At 52.1% G+C, this 26,021-nt stretch overlaps 1 protein-coding gene across 12 annotated transcripts in view; it reads right to left on the bottom strand.

Moving 5' to 3' along the window:
* Window positions 1-1,874: 1,874 nt before the first annotated feature.
* Dab2ip (DAB2 interacting protein) overlaps window positions 1,875-26,021 on the bottom strand; it is a 170,658-nt gene continuing 146,511 nt past the window's right edge. For 6 of the 12 annotated variants that reach the window (XM_075986013.1, XM_075986011.1, XM_075986017.1 and 3 more), the window contains 12 exons: window positions 24,915-25,013; window positions 23,573-24,127; window positions 20,906-21,050; window positions 20,669-20,813; window positions 18,789-19,025; window positions 16,942-17,143; window positions 14,888-15,066; window positions 12,545-13,433; window positions 11,738-11,890; window positions 9,739-9,932; window positions 5,273-5,360; window positions 1,875-4,755 (listed from right to left, as the gene is read on the bottom strand). In XM_075986013.1, the coding sequence (XP_075842128.1) occupies window positions 4,588-4,755; window positions 5,273-5,360; window positions 9,739-9,932; window positions 11,738-11,890; window positions 12,545-13,433; window positions 14,888-15,066; window positions 16,942-17,143; window positions 18,789-19,025; window positions 20,669-20,813; window positions 20,906-21,050; window positions 23,573-24,127; window positions 24,915-25,013 (3,054 nt within the window). In that variant the 3' untranslated portion in view covers window positions 1,875-4,587. The remainder of the gene's footprint in view (window positions 4,756-5,272; window positions 5,361-9,738; window positions 9,933-11,737; window positions 11,891-12,544; window positions 13,434-14,887; window positions 15,067-16,941; window positions 17,144-18,788; window positions 19,026-20,668; window positions 20,814-20,905; window positions 21,051-23,572; window positions 24,128-24,914; window positions 25,014-26,021) is intronic. The other 6 variants (XM_075986009.1, XM_075986016.1, XM_075986021.1 and 3 more) reach the window with 4 other exon arrangements.

Below are 26,021 nucleotides of genomic sequence, written 5' to 3'. Positions count from 1 at the left end.
GTGTTTGCCTGCGGTGGGATTTATTGGTTTTCTTTAGAATGCAGGCACACTGATTGACTGCTTGCTTTTCGCTCAGAATGGATCATGAACATCATTCTAAATCTGTACATCTCTATTAAAGCCCAAGAATCAAGAATTCACATTTAAAAGAAATCAAGTTTAGCACTTGGCTTGAATAAATGGTAGCAGAGTTGGAATGTTTTTTTGGGGGGGGGTTGGAAAATGAGAGGAACAAGTTTTAATGGCACTAAGGTCAAGAATTCTATTTCGGACATATCAAGTCTGATGCCTGGGAAATCCTCAAGTGTTGATACCAAGTGGGCACACAGCCTTAGAGAAAGTGAAGTCTGGGGTGCCATGAATTAGATATAAAAATGAAGTCATCTACATGGAGTGGACGGTGTGACAAGGACCCCTGCTGCTCTAGAAAGGGATGTGTTCATCTGCACATTACAGTCCCCTCTTCTCCGCTGTCGAGTGTCATCTGCCACGGCTCCTGACCAAGTCACTCCCTCCGACAGACGGCCAGCCTTCTCCAGCTGCCCCATGTTCTGCGAGTGTCTGCACACAAGCACAGGACTTCTACAACAATGGCACTGTGACTCAGTCTTTTCATTGAGGAGATATCTAGAAACCTCTGAAATGAGTGAAGGGCAGAGGGAAGAGGACAGGCTTACTTCCCCTCAGCTGCGTTTCAGTCCAGTGGCTGACGTCCTCAATCCAGACTTCAAGGGCCGTTTCTCTAGAGAATGAAGTTCAGTCCCTTGCCAGGAGACTGGGTGCAGTACTTCCATGGCTATACAGGGGCAGGAACTCTTTCCTGCTTCCGGCTGACTGTCCTGGCTCTGTCTGACGGCACATGTATGTACGTTTGGGCTTGGGGGCTTCCATCTAAGTCTCTGTGAAGGGTATGGGGCAAAGCCTTTTGCATCAGCATTCAGGAGACAAATGAACCGACTCTCATTGCCTTGAACCTCCTCCCCCATCAATCTTTTCAGCACAATGACGTTTGGGGAGGAACCAATCACACGTGGTCGAGAGTCCTCGCTCAATTTCAAGATTCATTTCTTTTAAAAAAATAAAAAATCCTAGTGGTGCATGTTTATTTGGTTTTTATATAATTTTTCATTGTAGCCTGGAAAGGCATTTTCTTCATATCTCAGTGTAGCCAACTTTACGTAATTTCCAAGTCATAATCCAACAAAAACAGGTTTGTCCTCACTAGGGTGAAAGACTGACGTGTTCCTGCTCATTAGAAGTTCTCAAAACCCTCCAACTCTTTTCTTCTTTTTTAAAGGGGTTTTAGGTGTTTTGTTTGTTTGTTTTGGGCTTATGTGCACCCCTGTAGAGCCCATGTGTTCAACCCAAGGTTATTACACATCAAAGATGCTGGGCAGACACCCAGGGATGTAAGAAACTCATTCAGCAGGTATGGCTGAAGCCGTATCAGACAAGTTCATTTCCAGCTCGGGAGGCTCTGACCCTGAGGAATCCACGTTGGCCCTCACAAGCACTGGATACTTGGGGACAGGCAGACTTCACTCACTGGCAACCCTGGCAGAGCTCTTCCTCTTCCTGCTGTCTTCTTCCCCAGGCTGCTGTGGACTGGCAGGGCTTGCCCTGGAGGAGCCTCTGCAGCGGCAGCTACTTGCGCCTCCAGGAGTCAATGGCACCACAGGCACTCGGGGGTCAGGAAGGCCCATAAGAGCTTGGCTGCTCCGCTCCCAGCTCCCAGCACAGGCTTTCAGCAGAGAGGAGGGGTGATCCCAGGTCACCGAGTTAGGGGTCATGACTGGAACACACTATTAGCACAAGCTTCAGAGTTACCCATAGGAAACAATCCATGACACAGCCAAATAAGAGGCGAGGCAGGCTTAAAATAGCTAAATAAATCTTTAATATTTCTAATTGCAAATGTACAGAAATTGCACAGCCACACGGAGTCTTCAAACACCAACAAGTTCTCTGTACATTATTACATGGTTAAAAGTCACGGTTGGAGGGAAGGGCTCCAGCCGACTCTGACGTTTGCATTTTTTCCTTTTCACATACTTACAAAAGGGGAGCTGGGTACAGTGGGGGACAGGGGTAGCCTTGTGGCCAAGTATATAGAAAAGAGGGGCTGGTTCCCTGGACAGTCTGGCTCCCAGACGTATGGGTATGAGGGAGTGGTTACCCTCAGACAGGTGCTGGGGTACACGGGAGCTCTGGCCCTGGTCCCCACCCCCACTGCTGGGTAGTCAGAGGTCTTCGCTCCAAGGAAGTTTGGCAGTTTCCTTAATCCTGAACATACAAGTTGAACAAAAAGGTCAGTTGTCTGTGTTGGCAGGGGAGGGGCAGCTCTCTCCAGCAGAGCCTGGGTGTCAGTGGTCAGGGTCTTCCCAGAGCAGGGACCATCCTTCCCTTGGGGCCTCTGTAGCCCTTGCTGTAGGCAGAGCTTAGCCCCAAGGTTGTGGGCAGGAGGATGCTTTACTGGCCCCATTGGGGCATGTGCTTCCCCCACCCCCCAACAGCATGCTGCAAAGCCAACAGATCAACGCCCCAGGCAGGAAAAAGACAGACACCTAGACTGCAAAGCTCGCCCCTGCCCAGCACCGTTCTCTAGGCTACAGTATCAACCGTGAGAGCAGCGGTCCCGGCCAGCCCTCGCAGCACCAGGACTAAAGGACTATGTACATCCCTTGGGTGAAATAGTTCCATTACAGTCAAACACCAAGAACATTTACAAAAATCGGCAGACTTGCAGTTAAGATAAAAATCTGTGGAGAGTCTGTACACTTTTACAGTTTTTGCACTAGGTAAATAAGGCTCTCGGCCTGAGAGCTAACAACCCCACCAGAGGGGCCATTGCATCTGGCCCTGCGCCCTCCTGTCCAGGCCTGGGGACCTCCCCATATTGCTAGGAGGCGCTCAGACAGAGGTCACTTTATGAGGCATGGGCAAGAGTATGGGTGGGGAGGAAAACAGGGCTTCCTGGGCAGTAGAAGGGCAAGACCCAGGCCAGGCCCTGCCCAAGAGGCCACCCTGGCTGAAATGCACGGGCGTGCAGGGTGTGGACAGGAAGGGGCAGTGGCAGGACCTCAGCCCCGCCTCCTTCCTTCCTGAGGTCTCTGAGCCTTGATAGCCAAGTCCTCTCTCCCAGCATTTGTCTGTAGCCTAACTGGGTTGTAGGTTATATCTGCCCTTGCCTGTCCACAGACTGAGGATGGGGTGCAGCATGGCGGGCCACACCTCCAGATTTCCACCCTTCCTAATGAGGACTCTAGGAGCACAACTGCAGCTTGCCTAGCCCCATTCCACTGTCTGGGCAAAGGCCCCAGCTCCTGCCCTAGGTGACTCAGAACCAGGGCTTGGAATCTAGGGTGGGAACAGATGGGGACCCAGGAGAGACCCAAGCTCCTGCCCATCTCTGACCCACAATGGGGGGAGGGACAGATATGCTACGAACAGCCTAGAGCTGGGAAAACCAGCCCCAGCTGTGGGGTATGCCCCTCCCTGCCTGCAGTGCCTGGGTCCTTGGCTGGGGCTGGGAGGGTGAGGAGAGGTGACTGCACACACAGGGCCTGGTGCAGGCTGCTGCTGTCTTGGAGAGGGAGCAAGTCTAACATCCTCCAGGGCCGCTATTTCCCATGCAGTGCGCACGCTCAATTTAAAAGGCCCCTGTGTTCCAGCAAGCGAGCAAGCGGGCTTTTGTTTCTAATGCATACTGTGAAAGGAAAAAAAATCACAGTTATCCACCTTCTCAGGGCCTGCAGGCATTAGACTTCTTCTTTTAAACCATCAGAGAAATGACATCACTTTTGCAGGATGAGCACCAGTGGCCACTCCCCACAGGACCAATGTGCTGGGATGCACTGGGACCCTGGAGAAGGCAGCTACAATGTATGGTGCAACCTGGTCACCTCTGCCCAGCTCTCTGGCTTCTGGGAATCCCAAGAGCATGAGCCAGGCCCACATGTGAAGTGTGGGAAGCTGGGAACCCACAGGTATGCGGGAGGGCACCGCAGAGAAAGTGCAATGCTCACTGTCTGTTTGGCAATGCGATAAGAAAGGAAAGGAGATGGAATATGGCGAGACTGGGCCAGGCACAGGAGCGAGGTGACTCCAGTTCTGCGTGGACAGGAAGTGTCCCTGATGGGCTGCATGCAATGGCAGGGGCTTGGGGCTGAGATGAGCAGGGGCCACAGAACCTCTCTGTGCCTACCAGTCAACCATTCCATTAGGCCCCAGGAGTGATCCCTAGATCATACTTGAGCCCTTTCCAAGTAGCTCCCTCCCTGGCAAAGGGTAAGGGGTACATGCACTTGGCTGGTCGAGGAAGAAAAGGTAACACATACCAATTCAACAACCAACAGACACATTTGGCAGGCCTCCCTCCAGGTTGTCCCCACTCCCCAGCGGGCAGTCTCTGCTGCTCTACCCAAGCCCGCTGTTCAGGTGGGCGAAGAGAAGGGGGCACTGTGCGCTCAGGCTCATACTCCATCAGTCTTGTGTCCCCCACTGCGGGCGAGTCTGCAACTGTGGGGAGCCTCCCAACCGAGACCGAGACCCTGCCCCGGGCCACACAGTCCCCCTCTCCTCAGGCAGTTAACAATTGCTGCTGTTTCTGAACTCGCCGTTCTCAGTAATCTGCAATTTGGTGGGGTTGGTGGGGGAGACGCCGTTACGGGCTTGCATGCTGTACCTCTCTTTCAGCTGCGTGAGAGCGCTCATGAGGCGGGCGTTGGCAGCATCCAGTGAGGCAATGCGCTTTTCCTGTGGGCAAAGAGGGCATCAGTAGGGCATAGGATAGGATCTAGACTGCAGAGAGGACCATGCTAGGCAAGAGAAACAGGAAGGACTTGGTTGGAAGCCAAATGTGGAAAAAGCCTCAGGCTGTGGAGTGGCCGGCTCCATGTGGAAAAGGTTCTGTGCTAAGGTTCTGTCTGGAGTTAAAGGTTCTGTCTGAGGCTCAGAGGCAGGAGCCCATACATCCATGCATGCGAGACACCCAGAGTTCCTAATTCCTAGGCTGCATAGTTTACAGTCTAACCAAACCTGCCAACTCTTGGGGGCATTTGGAAGAAAGGGACACAGGCTTGAGTGAATGGACTTGTGGGGCAGAGTCCCCCTCCCTAGCCTGCTCTCACCTCCCCAACTCCCAGAAAGTCCAGGTAGTCAGTATCCTCAGGGACACTGTGGCTCCTGGCGCCTGGCTTTTACAATGAGGTGTAACCGAGAAGCCAGCTATCCCCACCCCCGCCAGCTCTCTAACACTGTGGCCAGAGCCCACCTGGGCATCAATGATCTTCTGTTTGGAGTCTACAGCCGCTTGCATCTCAGCATGGTCCTTCTTCAGCTCCTCTTCCACAGACATCAACCTGGGGCCAGAGAACGAAATGAGTGGTGGCCCCTCCTGTCCCCCAGCACAGACACGACTCCCCACCTCTAGCTCTGCTCTTTGGGGCTAGCCCTGTTCCAGTGCACTTCCAGGACACAATGAATGCCATGCCACAGGATCTCTAGGATGGAATACAACAAAGGCCCTGGAAGGCTCTAGACCCTCTTCCGTCATATTTACTGAGGTGGGCCTCGAGAAGGGAAGCTCCACTTTCTCCCTTTAGGGGCTCAGAGCACTGGAAACACCACACCAGGCCTATAACTGCAGACTGTACAGCTGTTGCTGAGGGGGGCAGCTCACACCCAGGGATGCTGGCAGCCCCCTGAGATTAGGGTGATGGGGGAATTCAGCAGGATCGAAGTGGAGGATCTATAGGACAGTCAAGTCTCTGCAAGAATTCTAATTCTACCCTGTGAGCAGGTAAGCAAACAGTAGGCAGGGCAGGGGTTGTGAAAGAGTCTCAACCCTGGGAACGGGTCCGCCAGCTAGATTCTGGGAAAGATGGGCTACATGGCACACCATGAAGAATTCTGGGCAGGCACCTGCATGCATGATACAGCCCAATGAGGTCAAGTCCGAAGGTCTGAAAGTGCTACCCTAGCAAAGCTCCAAAACGAACCTGCAAGGATGCAGCTGATTCCTGGCAGTCCCACTCTGTTCCAGAACAGATCCCACACGAGCAACAAGCACAAACCTCCACCACCGACCCTGCAAACTCACAATGCCTGGCATCCCACCAAAGCAGCCAAGGATACAGAGATATAAGAAGATAAAATCTATAACCAGGAGAAATGGGTGAGAAGACGCAGATGGCAGACGACAGAACAGTAAGACAGCCACTACACAAACATCCCACATGCCCAGGGAAGACTTGAACTGTAACAAAACTAGAGAGAAAACTACATACTCAAGTAGAAAGGACTACAGCAGGGGCCACGGAAGCAGGGTACGCCATTTCAGACCACACAGGAAGCATCTCATGTCAGTCATGCCTACGACCCAGGCCTGTATTCCAGCTATCTGGGAGATGGAAGCAGGATGAACACAGCAAGTTCAATACCTGCCTGGGCTGCAGAGCAAGTTCAAGGAGAGTCCAGGAAATTTACTGAGAGTTTGTCTCAAGGAAAAAGGTTGGGGTATAACTCAGGGGCAGAGAACTATCTAGCCTGAACAAGGCCCTGGGTTCAATCCCCATGCAGTAATATAAAAATGTATATAAAACAAAACTCAGGGAACGATGGAAAAAGAAAACCGTGGAGCTGTACAGATGGCTCAGTGGATTATCAGCACCTGTTCCTGCAGAGGACCTGAGTTCAGCTGCCAGTCCCCACAGGGCAGGTCACAGTACCTTAACTCCAGGAGACCCAATACCTTCAGCTGACCTCCTTGGGTAGCAGACACAGAAAACATGCAGGTGAGTCACATAAAATAAAATAATAAAATGGCGGCGGGGGGGGGCTGGTGTTGGTGGAGCACACACTTTTAATCCCAGCACTCAGGAAGCAGAGGCATGCAGATCTCAGAGAGCTCAAGGCCAGCCTGGTCTACACATTAGTTCCAGGACAGCCAGGACTGTTACACAAAGAAACCCCGTCTCACAAAAACCAAAAAAAACCCAAACAAACAAAAAAAAAGGGTGGGGTGGGGATTTAGCCCCTGGGTTTGGTCCTCAGCTCCAAAAATTAAAGAGAGGGGAAAGAGAGAGAGAGAGCGCGAGCAAGCATCAATGAAATGGGGCAGGGCGGGAGTCAGAGAAAGGAAATAGGAAGCAGGGCCATCCACCTACAGATCTAAGAATAGCAACACAAAGAAAACCATACCAGGCATGTTATAGCCAGACTGTAAAATCAAATTGTTGACACTTAATGAAAATAATATTGGGAGGATCAGGTGGCTTGGGACAAAAGCACTGGCACACAAGCTTAAGGGCTGAGCTAAATCTCCAGAACCCACTGCCCACCCCCACAGACACACCCACCCACAGACCCACACCATATAATACTTATGTATCCCCTATACATGCCTACATTAATATACCCACATACCTAAATGTACACCAACACACACCTACACACAGCACACATACCACCTACACACACACCATGGCACAAATGTGACACGCACATACATGCCCCATCCCAATAGTAAATACATTTTAAAATTTGTTAGTGTTGGGCTGGAGAGATGGCTCAGTGGTTAAGAGAATTGCCTGCTCTTCCAAAGGTCCTGAGTTCAATTCCCGGCAACCACATGGTGGCTCACAACCATCTGTAATGAGGTCTGGTGCCCTCCTCTGGCCTACAGACATACACACAGACAGAATATTGTATGCATAATAAATAAATAAATATTTAAAAATAAATAAATAAAATTTGTTAGTGTTAAGGATCCACCCTAAGGCCTGTTCATGCCAGGCAAGCATTCTGACAATGAACATGGCTCTAGCCAAGAGAAGTACCTTAAAAACTAGAGGGGAAAAGACCAAGATAGGACGATGTTCCCCTCCTCCCATAAACCTTCACGTCACACGGCTCTGCTGAAGCAGCAGTTCAAACACAGCAGCAGTATTATTAGTACTACTACTGTAGCTGCGAAGCCTGGCACACTTAGTATTTGCCCTCTGAGGAAAACTTGTCAACAGATACCCAAAACATCGGGGAAATGAAGTATGGAAGCCAACAAGGGAAGAGCTATGGAATAAAAGATAGAGTCCAAGGAAGGCAAGAAGAGACAAAGAGATGCTTCTGTCCCAAACAGAAAACCTGCCAAGAGGCAACGGCGCTTAAAAAGAATTACATTAAAAGTATATGGCTTAAACACTCCAATTAAAAGACAGAAATTGTTAGAGAATAAACAGATCCAACAATAAGAAACCTATCAAATAAGCTTTAAGCACAAAGATTGGTGTTACAGTCTGGAAGTTTGTGCCCACACCCAATTGTGTCCACTGAAACTTAACACCATGATGTCACTAGCTGTCCTCTGAGAGGTGACTGTGTCATGATACCCTTACCAAAGAAGCTGGAGGGAGTTTGCTTCTAGGGACATAGCACCAAGGTATGAAGGAGAGTTACACTAACTCAGCAGACACCTTGATCTTGGACACAGCAACATTCAGAACTGTGAACAGTAAATTCTTCTTGTGTATAACCACCCAGTGGAGGTATATTGTTATAGAAGAGAAAATGGACTAAACAATGATTTGAAAATATATAGACAGGACATGATATACCATGCTAACCCCAGTTAAAGAAAGTTACAGTGGCTACATTAGAAATACCACGGGAAAAGATTATAAAAAGAAAGTGCATTTTGGCGGGGTGGAGGTAGCACACACCTTTAATCCCAGCACTTGGGAGGCAGAGGCAGGTGGATTTCTAGGAGTTAGAGGCCAGCCTCATCTACAGAACTAGTTCTAGGACAGCCAAGGGCTATAGAAAGAAACCCTGTCCTGAAAAACCAACCAACCAGCCACACAAACAACAAAAACCCATAAAAGTCAGCTTGTTAGCAGTGCGTAATAATCCTAAAAGAATACCCATGTAAGACCAGAGAGTGTCAATAACACAAAAACCAACAGAAGAATCCGGATTAGATAGCTCAATATTGCTTCCTCAGAAACCCAGAGAACACAAGCACGTAGACAAAAGAGCAGCAGGGCCACATGAGACCAAGGAAGGAGAGACAGCTAGGCGCCAAGGAAGCCACGTGCAGACAGGATGTGCCGTGCTGAGCAGGTGTCCAGCACCTAGGCTCGCTCTGCTCATCATTTGTAGCTGTCAGAAGCACAGCACAGAAAACAAACACTAGGAGGGCAGCACAGGTGATCCGGGAAGGACTTATGCTGTGGACAAAACAAGGTGAGGGGGAGTTCCCTGCCTACCTCACACCTGCTCAGTCCGAGGTCTCAACAAATCACAAGGCTATAAACACACTCCTTCCACCTGGTGTTACTGTGAGGTAGGATACACCAAGGACTGTACACATACCCTGTCCCTGGGCAGAGACAACGAGAAGAGAGCTAGCTACCGGAATCAACTGACCGCAGAAAATCTTTAGACAAGCCAGGGCACTAGAGACCCAATAGACCCCAAGCTGGCACAGCCACCCTTCTTCCCCACCCAAACTGTTCCCCTACTGACAGGGGACACCACCCAGGTGTGCTGTCCTTCTCCCTGACTTCAACAGCTTCCTCACAGTGTCTTGCTTAGCATCTTAAACCCGGCTGTCAAATTCCTCCTAGAACTTGGCAGGAAGACCAGCTTCTTACAGGTGCCTCAGACCCTCAAGTTCCGCCCCGCCCTGTGGTCCCTCCTGCCCCTCAGAGGCCTCTGTGGACCCGTGGGAGGCCACCTCACCTGCTGATGATGCCCTTCATCTGGATGTCCTTGTCCTCCTGCTGCCGTCGCAGCCGCTCCTCACCCTCTTCTAACCGCGCCTGGTACTCCAGAACCAGCTTTTGCGTCGTCTCCTCCTGGCACTTGAACAGGGTCTCATATTCCTCCAGCTTCTTGGTGGAGATTCGCAGCTTGTCTTGCAGCACGGCCAGGTCCTGCCAGAAGGGCAGCAAGCCAAGGGCCAGCACCCAGGACAGAGAGCATAGCCTCATCAGCCCGAGCAGGGTAGGAACGAGTCCAACAGTGAACAGCCAGCCCAATCCTGTGATGAGGCTCAAGCCTGTGGCTGCCCAAGGTCTGTCTCCTCCTCTCCCAGTCCAAACTGGGCAGTCAGGAGGAGGGTGAAGATTCAACCCAAATCTCAAAGTTTGAACTTTTGTTTTGTTTTTGTTTTTCAAGACGGGTTTCTTTGTGTAGGTTTGATGCCTGTCCTGGAACTAGCTCTTATAGACCAGGCCGGTCTCAAACTTACAGAGATCCATCTGCCTCTGCTTCCAGAGTACTGGGATTAAAGGAGTGCAACACCACCTGGCTGAACTTTGTTTTTTTAAATTGCTTTTTAGATTTATTTTTTTAATGTGTGAGTGTTTTGCCTGTACGTGGGTATATGCATCACTTATAGCCCTGAGAAGTTTAGAAGAGGGTATCAGATTCCTGGGACTGGAGTTCCCGACAGCTGTGAGCCACCATGTGGGTGCTGGGAACTGAACCAGAGTCCTCTGTAACTGCTGAGCCATCTCTCCAGTCCTGTGACCTTTTTTAAGAAACCCTGAGGTAAATGAAGGATACCTGACAGTGCCCTGAGAGGTAGACGGCAACAGAGGAGGGACAGCAAGACTCAGACAAGTCCCATGAGAAGCAACTGCCCAGCAAGATGAGATCCCAGTCTCCCAGCCTCTACCTGATCAGACCACCACAGGAACGAGATGGTAGTGCAGACAGGAGAGAACAAGGAAGAGGGGGAAGGCAAAACAAGGTATCCCGGGCTCTCCAGATGTGACTCAGCCTCTGGGGAGAAGGGAGGAAGCAGAGAGCCTGCAGGGAGGCCAAGCCTCCTTGCTCTCCTCACCATGGCTCTGGGAACACCATGTCCCATGTCCCCAGATTCCTTTCACATACTGGGGGAAAGCAGGTGGGTGCAGTGAACCAACGGGGTGGTGGCACATAGCAAATGCAGCATGGAGATGAACTCCCTTGAAGGGGGGGCACGGGGACAGAGAACATTGCCACCCTGAAAAAGGGCTCCTGCGCATGAGGCTGCAACAGGCTGTCCTAGAATTAAAGGGCCGAGGGTACTCGATACCAAGAGAATAGCAAGGGAAGCATCTGCCTGAAGGGTCCTACTCTGGCTCCCCCATCTACCTGGAGCTTGGTATCCAGGGAAAGGTAAGACCCACTCATGAGTCTAGGGAGGTGCCATGATTACTGAAGACTTGGGTGGGTAGTCAAGACACGCCACCGCCCCTGAAATGCTAGATACACGGTGGGGGGAGATCCGGAACTTCCACAACTTAAATTTTCCCTGGGTGAAAGAGCACATCCCATTGGCAACGTAGCCTTATCCCTTATCTTGGTAACTCCCTAAGCCCTAGGCAGACCTAAATCAAGAAGAAAGAACCTGTGTGTGTGTATCTCATAGCAGTCATGGGACCCCTGCCTCTGGCTCCTCGTTCCCAAGGCTCCCCAAGAGTCTCTAGCAGCTCCTTAAATGCCCAGTTGCAAGAGGCCTTCTTCAAGTTCTGACCCCCATGTCCCAAGACTGCACAATGCCCTCTCTCCAGTAACTATATGCAGCCTGAAATGGAAACACTCTTGCTGCTTTCCTCCCAGCTCTGTGACTCCATCTCTGCAGAGACTGACGGTGACAGGAGCAAGCACTATCACCCCACTAAGGCTCTCTCAAGACCCCGTCCCCTCGTACTGGAGCAGGCAGCCCACCCTCCACCCAGCCCAGCTTTACCTTTTCTGCTTGGCTGAGCTCCTCCTTACTCCTTAGCCTATCCCTGTGGGGGGGATCTGGGCCCAGGCCCTCGTCTTCTAACAACTGCGCGTTCATGGTCAAAAGCCAAGCGGCTGTGCGGTCCAGGGCATTGGGGCTCACGGGTGAAGGGCCCTACAATAAAACACAGCTGTGAGGGGCTGTGAGGGGCTGTGAGGAGCAGAGACGGTGGGCAGTGACGGTCACTAGGGAGTCACAGGTGGGGAGAGGACCTCAAGTTGCCCAAGTACTTTCTCAAGGACATCAACCTTTAGACAGCAGCCAGAGCCAGCCAAAAGCCCAGATGGGCTCAGAGCACTGTATTCTATCATCAGGTGCTGTGGCAGCTTGGCTGAGGGGTGGTCAACCTACTGCACAGTAACCTGTCTTGTTGAAGCCCTTGGGTGGAAGGGATGGGCCACCTTCCTGATAGTTACGTTCAGGGGTAGGTTCAGTCTGTGAGTGCTTCGGGAACCAGGGCCAGAGGGACAGGTGGGCTTGGGGTTTGGGCAAGAACTTTACTAGGCATGGACGAAAGAACAGAAACATGCCTTATTTTCTGACTCAACCTAACCCTGGGGAACTGGTGAAGGAGCCTGGCATTCCTTAAAGCCTTAAAGGTCCCGACTGTCAGAAAAAGGAGTGCATATGGTGGGTGGGCCAGGGGATGCGGCGGGACAGCCCCATCGGCATGGGATGACAGCTGGGTGCAAGTGAGGTGAAATGACCAAGGGAGAGCACGGCATGCATGACTGCTGGCTGACCAGGAGGCCCGCCCACAGTGCTGACCTGCTTGTGCACAGCGCGGGGCTTCAGCTCTGGGCTGTCTCCCTTGGAGGAGGAGGACTGTTGTCGCAGCCGGGTGCCAGGGCCAGCCCAGTCAGGTGATGCTGACGCCAGGGTTCCACTCGAGGGCCGTGGGTACTGTAGGGTGCTCAGCAAGGTAGGAGGTGTTCTGCCCCGGGGGGCAGGAGGTGGTGGTGGTGGTGGTGGCGGCGGCTGGTCAATCCTTCGCTGGGGACCAGCACTGTTTTGCCTTGGCACTGTGGGCTGCCCACCCTTCTCAGTCAGTGACATCTGCCGCCGTGCCAGCTCACCAGGCCGCCTCACCAGCTCTTCGGCAGTAGTGCTGAAGCTTCCCAGTTTGGCAGCAGCTGCCAACTCCTCACTGTTGCTGTGAGAGCTCAGGGAGCTGTGGCCCTCAGAGCCTGAGTCACCAAGGCCACGGGGTGACAGCGGCAGACCAGCCGCCATCTGGTACACAGGATTCTGGAAGGAGAGTGGGGCCAGCAACTGGGGCCGGCCTGGTGCACCCTCAGAGGTGCCTGGTGTGGTCGGCGTTGGCACTGCCCGCCGCACTGTGGCCAACCCTGCGAGACTCACTGGGGCTGCCCGGGCTGGCCACCCAGTCACCAGCTGAGTTGCAGGCACTTGCCCATCAGCAGGTAGGGCATCGGGGCCCACTGGGGAACCTGCCTCCCCATCCAGTGTGCGGGCATCCTGGAGGTCTACCATGGACAGGCTCTTGCTGCCGTTGGCCATCTGCAGGTCAGGCTCATTAGCTTCTGAGTAGCTCGAGCTGCGGGCAGGTGAGGGCTGGACCCCGGAGGACCTTGTGACAAAAAACAAGTCCTTGTTTTCGGGGGTTGGAGACGGTAACCGGGTGAAATCTATCAGACTGCAGGGAGACAAGCACACACAGGGAAAGAAGGGGAAAAGAACCGTGAGTCCAGCCTCATGTGTCCAAACCAACAGCACCACCACCTGCTGGGCCTGGCATCTTGAACCAGGGCTGCGGACACGGCTGGGTGGCACGAGGGTCACTGGCGAGGTGGCTGTTCCGAAAGAACTTCTCTTTAGGGAACAGCCCTGCTAGTTTTAGGACAGACTGCCGGGCAGGACTTATCCCTGTAGGTGCATCTTGGGACAATGGCTGCCAGGGTCTTGAAGTGTCCCATAGTTAAACCTGAGTCCAAAGTTCGGAGGCTCTCTGCCATCCCTGGGTTCTGAATTGTAAACATCATTTTCAAAGTGACTGGGGCTCCTTCTGCCTCCCCTCTTGTTCCTAGTCAGTCTAGTAACTCTAGTGGGGAGGGAGGGAGCTAGTGAAACCTCTCCTGCCCCTCCTCCTAATGCCACTCTTTTTGAGTGGCAGGCGGGGGCTGCCATTCCTGACAAAAACAGGGTATCAGAGGAGTTGTCAAGGGCATGAGGCAAGCAGGCAAGTCTGAATCTGTGCTGCAGGCCACACTCTCCCCCACTCTACCAAGGCTGGACAGCTTTCTTACTCCAGACCTGTCTGCATCTTAACCTTGGACCTTGCCCAGACACCAAGCACAGCTGTAAGAATGTGCGAAGCTGCTACTACCCCAGAATGAGTCTCCTGTTCTGCCACTCCACCTTCCTCACGAGCTGCTCCCACGCCTTGGCCGGGAGTGTGGCACACAGTCTAACCAACTCCATACTTCTTTACAAAACACTCCCTCTGCCTTTGAGGTTCATAGAGTAACTGTGTCCAGTTACTCTATGCTCAGTGCTCAGTGAAGCTGGGACTAGGGATCTCAAAACCAACTTTCTAAAGCCCTAAAAATACAAGAACGGATGTTTATTTATTTGTTTAGAGACAAGATTTCCCTACATAGTTTGAGCTGTCCTGGAACTTAATTCTGTAGACCAGGCTGGCCTCAAACTCATAGTGACCTGCTTGCCTCTATCTCCCAAGCAATGGCATTAAAGGTGTGCACCACCACACCCAGCAAGGGATAATTTTAACAAGGACAGGTCCTGTGGAAATCTCAGGGAATTGGGGTCAGTAATTATCCCTAACCATGGGCTTTCTCAGCTCTCTGCTTGTGATCAGCCTTAAACCCAAGAATGTCTTTGCCAGAAACAGAAATAAATTTTTTCCAAAAAGCATAAATGCATTACAAGTACCACCCACCTTCTCTGAGAAGCCTGTTCTGATTTATCCCAAATGGTAGCTCATTCCTTAAACTTGCCCCACACACTCTGGGTCTTGTTAGGCTAGCCGTAAGTACTTGTAATGGGCACCATCTTTCCTAACACTGCAGCTGGCCTGTGCCTAGCCTGCATGCACACCCCACCTCACCCAGCACACTTGGCAGTTCTTACCCAGAGAGATCATTCTCAATCACCATCTTCTGCAGCCCAGCTGAGATGCTGCTGCTGCCAGAGCCTGGTGTGGAGGCCAGGTCATTGGTGCCAGGGAGCTGCCCACTGCCCGGAGTGCTCAGTGCTGTGTGGACATCCCTCAGGATACGAGGCAGGGGTCCCAGTTTGGACACAATGCTCTGCAAAAATGGAAAAGGCAGTCATCGCCTATTGGAACCCAAAAATGTAGAGCCCTGCTCCCCAGCAGTCAGACCCAGCAAGTCTGCCGTGTTATAACCCCCAATACTGGTGTGGTGTGGCCTCTCTCACGCTTTATCTCCCTACCCAAGAGGCATCTGTGCTAGCCTCTTTATCAGGGTAGACTTGTCCCCTCTACACCTTAGCCTGTAGATACAGGCCAGATATAGAACAGATACACGGTACTGGCCCAAGAAAATATAGTGCCTGGGCCCTTCTGAACCTCCCTGTCACAGCGTGGATGTGGCACAGGGGGTTCTGGCTGAGCTGAAGGGAGAGGACACTATCTTTGCAGTGGAAAGCCATGCATGTAAGAACCTGCAATTCCTATAGCACAGCTGTGGAAGCAACAGTTCCATTTCAAATTCTTGTCACAGCCTATCACTTTTGTGACAACACTGGTCATTTTCTGTATTTTCTGCCTGGTTCTGAGACCCACAGACCAGCACACTGGCTCAGGACTGGAAAGAGGGAAGAAGCCATAAGCAAAACTGCCTCCCTGCAATTTCAACAGCAAGGGTGCTGGTGAGACTCAGGAAGGGACTGGAGTCCACTAGTGTGCACGGGTGAGGTTGGCGGGATTCCCATGACAGGATACTCTGCTGCACTGAAAGGCCAGAGATGGTGCTGGTCAGCCTGATGTAGGAAGACACAAACAGAGTGGACGACGGGTATAATGGCCGTGTACAATTAAGTTCTCACTAGAAAACAAACAGCAAATCAGAGATCCACGTGTGCTCATGCCTGCGTGTGAAAACATGTCTACAAGACAGCATGGCAAACTACACTGAGGAATCATCTCTCGGGATGGGACAAGAGGTAGGGGACTTCTAGCCTGGAGTCAGTGATATGGGATGTCTCTCTGAATGCTGTGAATATGTTTTATTACCATTAGTTAATAAAGCTGATTTGACCAATAGCCAGGCAGAATAGAGCCAGGTGGGAAATCCAAGCAAAGACACAGGGAAAAAGAAGGCAGAGTCTGGGAGATGCTAGCAGCCACTGGAGAAGCAAGATGTGAGGTAACAAGCTAAGAGCCTCATGGTAAAATACAGATTAGTAGAAATGGGTTGATTTAAGCTGTAAGAGCTAGTTAACAATAAGCCTGAGTTAACAGGCCAAATAGTTTATAATTAATATTAAGCCTCAGAGTGGCTATTAGGGAACTGGCGGGAGGGAGAGAAAAGTCCAGTTACAGGTCAGTAATCATTACTTTTGTAAAGTGACCCCCAAAAGACTGGAAAGCACATGGTCAGTTAAGAAGTGGGTCCTGCAGCCATTGGGGGAATCAGTAGAATCAGTAGAATGCCAAGGGCTGCTTGGGCTAGGTGACTGAAGGAATGTCAGGTATGCATACATGCTGACAGCCAATGGCAATTATAAAAAGCTTTCTTTTCTTTCCTGAATTAGGAACCAAACTTAGGGCCTTGTGCATGCTAGATCAGCACCCTACCACGGAGCTACAAGCCCAAATTCCACAGAGGTTCCCAAATTCCAATTTGACATGGGAAGGGATAGGATCCTCAGAGTTTTCCCTCCCAGTGGCTACAAAATCAAGAGCAAGCATCCAAGTCAGACCCATTTCTCATACCATCAAGGGAAGGGGTGAGCATATGTGGTTCTTGGCCACCAGAGGTGAGCCCAGAGAATCAGGTTCAACCCCAGTACCCAGAGCAAATGGCTCCAGCCAGTGCTAGGGAGTGAACACGGCACTCAGCCACAGAGGTCCCTGTGACAGGGAGTACCCTACAGGCTAATCTGTCACGCAGTGAGCCCTCCAACCTGGAGTTGCACCATCTAGTCCAGGCAACAGGTACCTGCTCAAGCTGGCTGACAGCTTCCCAGAGTAGGGAATGCAGGCTGGACAGCTCCCGGCCCAGGTCTATATAGCCCTCAAAGCCTGCTGTGTTGGAGAGGGTCTCAGGGTTGGAGATCTCCAGCAGGAAGCGCTGCATGTTGGTCCACTCGTGCTCCAGGAACTGGTTCATGAATGACATGTACTCCTCCTTGCTTCCAAACCTGGACAAAGGGCAGCCAAAGTAAGTGCCCTCGTTTGAGTCAGGTCCCATCTCCCTCCCCATCACAGCTACTGCCATTCAAAAACTCTTGAGTCACCAGGGCCCTCTTCCCAAGGCCAGGACCACTCTACCCTTCTCAAGAGCTAAAGTCACTAGAATGCTGTGTTCCCTCTACAGACTGCCCCTTATGGGCCCCTGCCTAGAAAGCGATCTGAAGGCCTGGCGGTGCACAGGTGACCCTCAGATCACCCTTGGCCCAGATCTCTCCTGAGCTCTTGGAGTCATTGGGCACGGCAAGTCCAGCGCTCTCCTCCAGAGTTCCGTATCTCAAGTGCAGACACATCATCCACCGGACAGCCAGCCAGAGGCTTGGCAGTTGTCAATCCCCTTCCTCTCCATCTCCAAATGACAAGGCCTGCTGACTGATCTTGTAGTCACTTAGTGACTGCTGTCCCTAGCAGTCGCTGGCCTCCTTCCCTGGTGCCTCTGTCCTTTTTTGCCTCAAGCATGGCTACAGTTTCCTTCAGCATTTTTCCTCCAGGCAGAGCCTGCTCAGCATAGATCCCTTTCAGGATCCAAAAGAGGCAAGGGCCATGCTGAATGGTGTCCCTCTACACATGTGGCCTTTGGCTCCCTGCAGCCCTCCCAAAAATTGTGCCCTCTGTCTCTTCTGGCTTTGTCCTAATGCCCTAGATTCCTTGGGCGCCAGGCCCTTACCATCACGCTAGCCTCTGCTGCTGGCCTTCCCATTGCTCCTCCCCACAGCCGCGGGCTCTCCTAGGACTCTAGTTTGTGTCTTAGTCCCATTCGTCTACCTACTGCATGTGTCTCCCTGGCTGACGTGCTATGCTCCAGAGGCACAGGTTAACTCAGGTATAGTCAGGACCCAGCACAGAGAGCCCTGGAAAAAGGTTCAATCTACAACTATAAATTAATAAGATCACCCCATCCCTGCCATGCCTAATTACACTCTCTAAAATGGTGGCCAAGGGGTCTCAGCCCTTGGTGGCTCAGTGGTTGAATACAAGATGCTCTTGCAGAGGACCTGGGCTCATTCCCAGCATGACATGGTGGTTCATAACCATCCCTAATCCAGCTCCAGGGGGTCTGACGCCCTCTTCCGACCTTGCAGGAACCAAGAATTTACGTGGTATACAGACATACATGCGGCAAAACGCACATAAAATAAAACAAAATCTAATTTAAAAAAAGAAAAGAAGAACGCGGCCCCCAATCCCAGAAGTGCTTTATAGGCAATCATCTTGGCAGCATTACCCCAAGTGCCCAGCTACTCGGGAAGTCAGCCATTCATTGCAAAGTGGAGCCTGATCTTAAAAGACACAGGAGAACCCTTATGGCATGTTATGATAATATGTTAATTCAAAAAAGCAGAAGGAAAAAATATCTTGTCTTCCCACCTTTGAAATCCAAGGAAGCATACCAAAATGGCATGTGCTTTTCCTTGGGAGGATGGGTGTGGAGGAGGTTTTATTCTGAAGTAAGTGGTGGGGCGGGGTGGGGGTAGGGGTGTGGCTGAGAGTGACAGGGACAAAAGCAAGGCCCGCTGCACTAGCCCAGGTCAGGTACAGACACAACCCAAGGTTCTGTCCTGGTGGACCTCAACCCCATGGGACCAGGACACTCACTTGGCAAAGTTGGCCAGGTTCTGGGTGACTTTGGCGATGAGCGTGAGGGTGCGAGCCGTGCGGTCATCAGGGTACTCCTGAAGCAGGTTGAAGAGCGAGGGCGACATGATGGCAGGGCAGAGGAAGCGCAGGAAGAGGGAGGCACTGATGAGCCGTTCACTGATATCTGGTCGGCCACGGCTGCTGCACTCCTGCCGCCATGAGGCGAACACCTCTTTAAGCTCCCGTGGGAAGACACTGAGTAGGGACAAAGATGGGCCTGGGGGTCAGGCAGGGCCCAGGACAGCACAGGGCCAGATCTGGTTTCACTGCCATCTCCATGCCAACAGTGGCACGAGCTCAGGGCTCTGCAGACAACTAGGCAAGATACCTGCTGGGCAGGGAGGCTGCTCAACAGGCCGGAGAAAACACCACACAGGGTGGGCTCAAGGTTCACGTGGGCATGCGCTGAGGCTGGCAGGATTGACTCGATGCCAGGCTCAGCAGCAAGAGTGACACGACACTATCTCGCATCTTCCCCAGGGGAGACTTTTTTCCACCCTAACAGGCTTCTGGGACTGAAGGAAGAAGAAAACCATAGGGCAGATAGATTGCTGTTCCTTAGGCTCCCATTTCTGCCCAAATGTCATAGGAATCTGAGTTTTCCACAGTGCTCATGATGACTGAGCAGGAGTACCCTCAGCTAGTGAGAACACAGCTTGCCAAGGTCTATTACACCTTCCCTGCGGTGACGCAGTAAGAAGGCATGAAAACAGGATTCCTGGTTCCACTGAGTATCCCAACCCACCTGCCCACCTGCCCACCTGCCTTAGGGTGGCTTTCCTGGGTTTCAGTTTCAGGTTCTCTAAGATGAAGGGAGGCCTACCCAAGTTCTCAGAGCCATCTTTAGACTTGATCTGTCTGACACGGCTCCCATCCCCCTTGCCTTGCAAGTCTACAGTAGCCCAGTAGGGCATGTGGCAACAAAGGAGGCTGAAGCAGCAGGGCTGCCCTAGAGAAGTGGGGATAGGCAGCCCTCATGCCTGGTGCTTGAGCCAGGTGATGTATCCTGATAAACTTGTCCAGGAGAGAAGCCTCTGCCAGATGCCAGAGGGGAAAAAAGGAGACTCCTACCACACAATGTCTTCCCTGTGGAACAGAGGGCAGAGATTGAGAACTCAGCTCCGCAGGAAACGGCAGTGTATTCTGAGGGACCTTGAGACTCTCCAGCTGTCTCCTTACACCATGAAAGCATCTGGTGCAACACAGGCTGAGGGACCTGGACAATAGGTGCCTACTCCCAGGACTGGCCATTGACCCCTTCCCAAGGCCACCGCTCAGCCAGTTGGCCTGCCTTTGCCTGTCCTTTGAGAATAACAAACACCAGACCTGCCCTGGTGGACTCTAGAATGTTCCCAGTCACAGTACAGATGACTAAGGCCACGGGAGGGGCGGGTCTAAAGTCTTAGGGCGGGGAAGCAAACAAAAGGAGGCTGGAGGCCTAGCTGGTGCTTAGGCATTCATACCTACTACTGCTCAATTGATTGAAGTGTGAGAACCTTCAGGAACAGACAGGGGAGGAGCCTTGAGAGTAGGTGCCAGAAAAACAGGATTGTACCAGTGTGCTGACACCGGCTTTGACCTGTGCAAGCTGTTCACTATAGAGTGGCCAATGAACTGCCATCTCCAAGTTCCTTCCATCATAAGACACACACAGGTACATACAGACACACACCTAGAGTGCTTTCCTAGAACTCAGAAGGGCCCTGACAGGAACCTGGCAATCCAGCAACTCAGTGAGGTCAGCTGTTGGCCCAAGGAGAGTGGGGAGGGGGGGAAATCTGACAGAAAAGAGGACAGCCAAGATGGAAGGATGGGAGACCTAGGCATGTGGCACTGACCAGTAGGAGTTGATGATCTTACAGAAGGCCAGCTCACAGCACATCTTGAGGTTGCCTTGGTGCTCAGGAAGGTCGGCAGCCGAACACTTGCTTGGGTCCACTTCACAATTCTCATCCGACTCATATAGAGCTTTGATGAACTCACCTGCGGTTGGGTGAGCATGGAGAAGGCAGTGAGGGACTGATGAGCGCTGCCCAGCCCTTGCCACCTGCTGGCCCAATAATGTCCCCAACTACCTAATGCGTCCTGCAGGTACTTCTGACCCACAAGTTTGAGGTACTCCTCGATGGCCTTGGTGGCCAGTGTGTTCTCTCGGAAGATGAGGTGCTCGTTGTCCCCACAGCGGTCCACTTCTGACATCATCAGGTCTGTTAGAAAGTCCTAGGAAGACAGGAGGAGAGCAGAGCAGAACCTGAGCTGAGCGGATGTGACGGCAGAACCATCACTCTTCTCTGCTGCTGGACACCCCAGCAGGCCTCGGAGGCAGCTTGCTCATCGTGATACAGCGGGAAGACACTGGCAGAGGAGCTCAGCCACACCTTCCTCTCTGGCTGCTCTGAGACTCTGACTGGGTGGCTGCTCCCTTCCTCAAGGCCAAAGCCAACCTAAGACCCAGGAGAAGGAAAAGAGGCACAGCAGAAAGAGACTCAGTGGCAGCAATTGAGGAGGGGCCAGTGCAGACAGAACCTGCAAGAGAGCCAGCATGGGCCAGTGTTTCTGGAGCTATGGAAACCACTCATTCCAATGTGCTGATTTTTGGGGATCCTTTTAAATACAGAATCAAAACCTTGATCAGGTGATGGGAGCACACACCTTTAATCCCAGTACTCAGGAAGCAGAGGTAGGAGATCCTCTGAGATCAAGGCCAGCCTGTTCTATAAAGAGAGTTCCAGGACAGCCAAGGCTACACAGAGAAACCCTGTCTCAGAAAAAACCAAAAAAGACCTGGGTTCATGAGGCCTGATTAGCCAACAAAAGAAGGGCTGAGAGATAGGTAGGTCTGGGGGCGGGATGAGCTACAGTTGGCCTCTCTGGGATTCTAGAATCCCATCTTGGAAACCCAGTGAGCAGAGGGGTAAGGAGCCCATCATCCCTAAGCGCCATCATGGCTCCTATTCAGAGCCGCCGTCTTTCTGAGCTGCGGTGGGTGCTAGACCTCAGCACTGGGATAAGACTCCTAAGAGCAAAGCACAGAGAAGGAAAACAACTTGCCCATGGATAGAGGGCAGGAGATGTCAGGACACAGGTTTGGGAACCCCAGAGTACAGCTGTCACCCCGGGAAGGCAAACTGCCTACCCCTCATTACACAAGTAATCTTCTATATGTGTTCTACTTGGCTCAAGAATATTCTGCCAGTTCTAGATTATTCCAGAGCATGAATTACTTTCTATCCCTCCATGCTAGGTACGCTTCAGACATCATTAGAGCCACAGGAGCCCTTGGGACTAGGAACTAAAAGCACAGCAGGGAAGGGTTAAGCCTCCCAGCTTGTCCTCTTTGGTCCAAAACTTCTGTAATTGCCAGTCTGTAGCCTCTCCAGCCCACTACCCACCAGCAAAACAAAGCAGTACCGCTTGGGTTGGAGGTGGATCAGCAGCTAAGAGCACTGGTACTCTTCAGAGGACCGAGCTTGAATTCCCAGTACCCACGTGGTGGCTCACAACCATCTGTAACTGCAGTCCCAGGGAGCCAATGCTTTCTTCTGGCCTCTGTGGGAAGCAGGCATGTATGTGGTGCACAGATATATACGCGGGCAAAGCACCCATACACAAAGAATAAATAAAATTTAAAAACCAAACAACAACAATAAAAACATGCAGTACTTCAAGAGATGGCCTATCTGGCAGCCAGCCTGAAGGCAGGCACAGGGAAGAGGGTCCTGGCAACATGGAGTCACAGTGAGGCAATCCCTCTCCCTCCCTGTCCTACTGCACAGTGCCAGTCAGTCCAGCAGGCAGTGGAAGATGCAGAGGACAAGGGGCTTCCAACCACAGCCTCACCCTGCCAGGGCCTCTAGCAAGAGGTCAGAGTTGACCAAAGGCTTGTGGAATCTTAAATTACTGAGCTCTGCCCAGTGGACACCCAAGCTCAGTTCCCTGGGGGCTCAGGTGCCCCCCTCCCTCCCTGGCCAGTCACCTGAAGTCTACTACAATGCAGGCAGCCATGACAACTCCAGCTCTTTGTGTTCACTGGGAGAGTCTCACCATGCGGGCAGAGAGGGAAGCCATATGCTACTGAGCTAGGCAGGAAAGAGATGGTGTATCTACTGGGGACATTTTGTCCTCTAAACCAGGAGGGTGGAGTGGAGGTGTCCTTTCTGGGTCCTTTTCAAGAGCAGCAGGCTGTGAAAGGTGGTGGCAAAAGCAGGAGCTGGGCCCTTTCAGTTGTGAAGCAGAGCCTATTTGCATGATTCTTTGATCCTTATTCCTGCAAGGCACCAGGGCCTCAGCTGGCTGTCTACACTCAGCAAGGGCGCATGTGCACCCATGTGCTTGTGTGCAAAAGCCATGCGTGAAGGTGTGGGTGGAGGCTGAGCTACGAAGGTGGCTCACCTGTTGGGGATATCTGTCGACCCATATCCCATTTGGTATGTGGGTCTGGGCTCATATACTGAAAGAGCCCAGGTACACAACTGCTTGAGTACAGCAGGGGACAGCAGGGTAGGCCCACTCTGCACTACCGGTCCCGGTCCACTCATTGCACTGTATCTTCAGGGTTCAGCTCTGCTATTGGTAGTGTACAAAGTTCTCCCCAACTTATGGCACTGTGCTCAATTTTAGGGAGCCCAACTGGCTGCAACGGGTATCTCCAAAATGAAGCAGATTACGTAACCCAGGTCCAGAAAGGGTAGACAGCCCAGCATCCATTGGCAGTCTTTCAGCAGACAGGTAGCCACACTCACCTTGACCTTGCCTGTGCTCTGCAGGATGTGCACCAGAGCGGATGCCATCTCCTCCTTGGTCTTGGCACTGAGGATGGGCTCGAGGGCTGCACACAGCCCCAAGTAGTGGTTAGTGATGTGCTCAGCAAACTCTTTGTACATCTCCATGGGCAAGATGGTGATGGTCTGGTAGCGTGCCTTGATTCGGATCATGGGCCCAGGGCCTTTGCTCCCCTTGGGATTGGGTGTCACCACTGGGTACCACTTCTCCACAAACTGCCGCCCAGCCACAGAGGCAGCTGGCAGGCTCACCAGGCCTAGGTAACTGTTGCGTTCCTTTTTCTTTTTCTTGTCCGTCTCCCTGTACAAGTGGACAGTGACTGTGCGCAGAGGCGGCAGGTTGTGGAACTCAAAGTGCTCTCCCCAGAAGACATTGTCCGTCTTGAGCTTGCCCGTAGTACGGGCATACAGCACATCATCCAGGCAGAGCTCACACAGGTACTTCTTCTTGGCCGGCAAATCCTTGGCCTCAATTACCCACAGCTTCAGGATGTGCTCTACACGCCGGCTATTGTCCTGCAGAAGAGGGTTCTGGGGTGGTCAAATGTGGCTGCTACCTACCTATTGGCCAGCCCAGAGCCCAGGAGTCATCAGAGACACGGGAGGGGTTGAGTGGCAAGGTATACAGGTAGTGACAGGAGAGATCCCCATGGATAGGGCTCCATCTGTCTACAGTGTTGATCGCTAGCTAGCTCACTAACCATAAGCACCTGATTTAACCTGGGCCCCAGGTAGGTCTCCTAGAAAACAGTACTGAAATAGCCCTGCCTCAGAGTGAGACTGAGGAAGGAGTAGGCACAATGCCTAGAGCCTTACAGGCGGTGGCACCATAGTTTCTCAGTCTCTCGGTCCATAAAGCAACTTAAGAGGTAGGGGACTGCTGCTAAGACACCTTGTTTAGCGATGTCATGGTAATCATGATTTAATCATGACCAAGTCATCTGGGAAGACAGACACAGGAACGATTACGGTCAGGGCCTAACCAGATGAAGAGTCCAGGACAGTTGAAGATAAGAGGACATCACCTGAAGAAGGGTGTAGATGTCTAGGCTAAAACAGAACTCAGGAGCCACAGCTGGCTAGGAGGAAGTGGCACTGTGCAGGACACAGACTCCAACTTCTAAAAGGGGAATGCAGCTCCGTGTCCCAGGTTCTGCGGTGTATAGTGTTGGGAAGAAGTACCTAACAGCTGTCTTAGCTCAGAAACTCAGTTCCTTCCAGTCGGCTCACTCCTGCCCCCACTCAGGATTCATGCCTCCATGCCCTCGTGTCTGGGTTTCAGCAAGAGTGGGTCCCGGCCTACCTTGTTGGGATGCACTGCTCGCCGCAGGTTCTCCATCCATTTGTCTCGTTCAGCTGCTGACCGGCAGGAAAAGCACTTGCTTCCCGATGATGTTGTCACCTGTTGTGGCAAACAGGACGGTGTGGGGGAAGGGAATCACAACAAGGCTGGTCAGCTAGCAAACGCCGGGGCCACCATACTGCACAGCAGCCACAGATGAGGCAAAGAGAAGCTGCCTGATACCTCTGAACCCCACTGTACCCCCGCAGGTCAGCAGCAGGAGAGTAGTAGGGCTTTTGGGCCCCTGCCCCACCTCTCTCTTATACAACAGAAAAGCAGCTTCCTCACTCTGGCCTCCCTCTTCCTAAGAAAAGAGACAGTATGGGGTACCCCGCTGGAGTCAGAGTGCATACTCATCTCAAGTATAGTCTCCGTAAAGGCAGAGCACAGGCTCCCAGTAAATGAACAAGGGTCGGCTTCGTTCTAAACTGACCCCTTCTGGGAGTTCCTTTCACCCATCAGTTAGTGGCAATGATGATCACAGAAACCTAGCAGTGTGCTAGAGTCTAGAGAAAAGAGAGCCGAGCTTCTTGGATGGGCCAGGCCTGAGATATCTCTCTCTCTCTCTCTCTCTCTCTCTCTCTCTCTCTCTCTCTCTCTCTCTCTCTCTCTCTCTCTCTCACACACACACACACACACACACACACACACACACACACACACACACCCCGCCACTACCGGTATAAACTCTGTTTACTTCCTAGTTGTAATCTGGGTGTTTTCCTGAGGTGAGGGAGTTTGGCCAGAATTGCCCTCACTGACCCTGCTGCTCCCAGCAAATGCAGGCTCCACTGGACAAGGCAGACCTACACCCTAGCACCGGAGGGTATGCTCCTTCTCTAACAGTCTCTGCTGAGACTGAGAAGATGGGCCCCAACCCTTCCGGCCTATCCCAGGCACGGACACCTCAGCCCATATCCAGACTGACCTGACCTGGATTCTTAACCTGGAAGAATAAAGGGCACAGAGTGGCAGGTGCTAGGCCCCATGGTTTGTCATTACTAGGCTCACTCCTCTACTAGAGGGATCCCCAAAAGCATGATTACTGTTGGTAAGGACTGGGTACAA

This window comes from Microtus pennsylvanicus, chromosome 9, assembly GCF_037038515.1.
Source record: "Microtus pennsylvanicus isolate mMicPen1 chromosome 9, mMicPen1.hap1, whole genome shotgun sequence".
In the NCBI taxonomy this organism is placed as follows: Eukaryota; Metazoa; Chordata; class Mammalia; order Rodentia; family Cricetidae; genus Microtus; species Microtus pennsylvanicus.
This window is presented reverse-complemented; position numbering and strand designations above follow the sequence as displayed.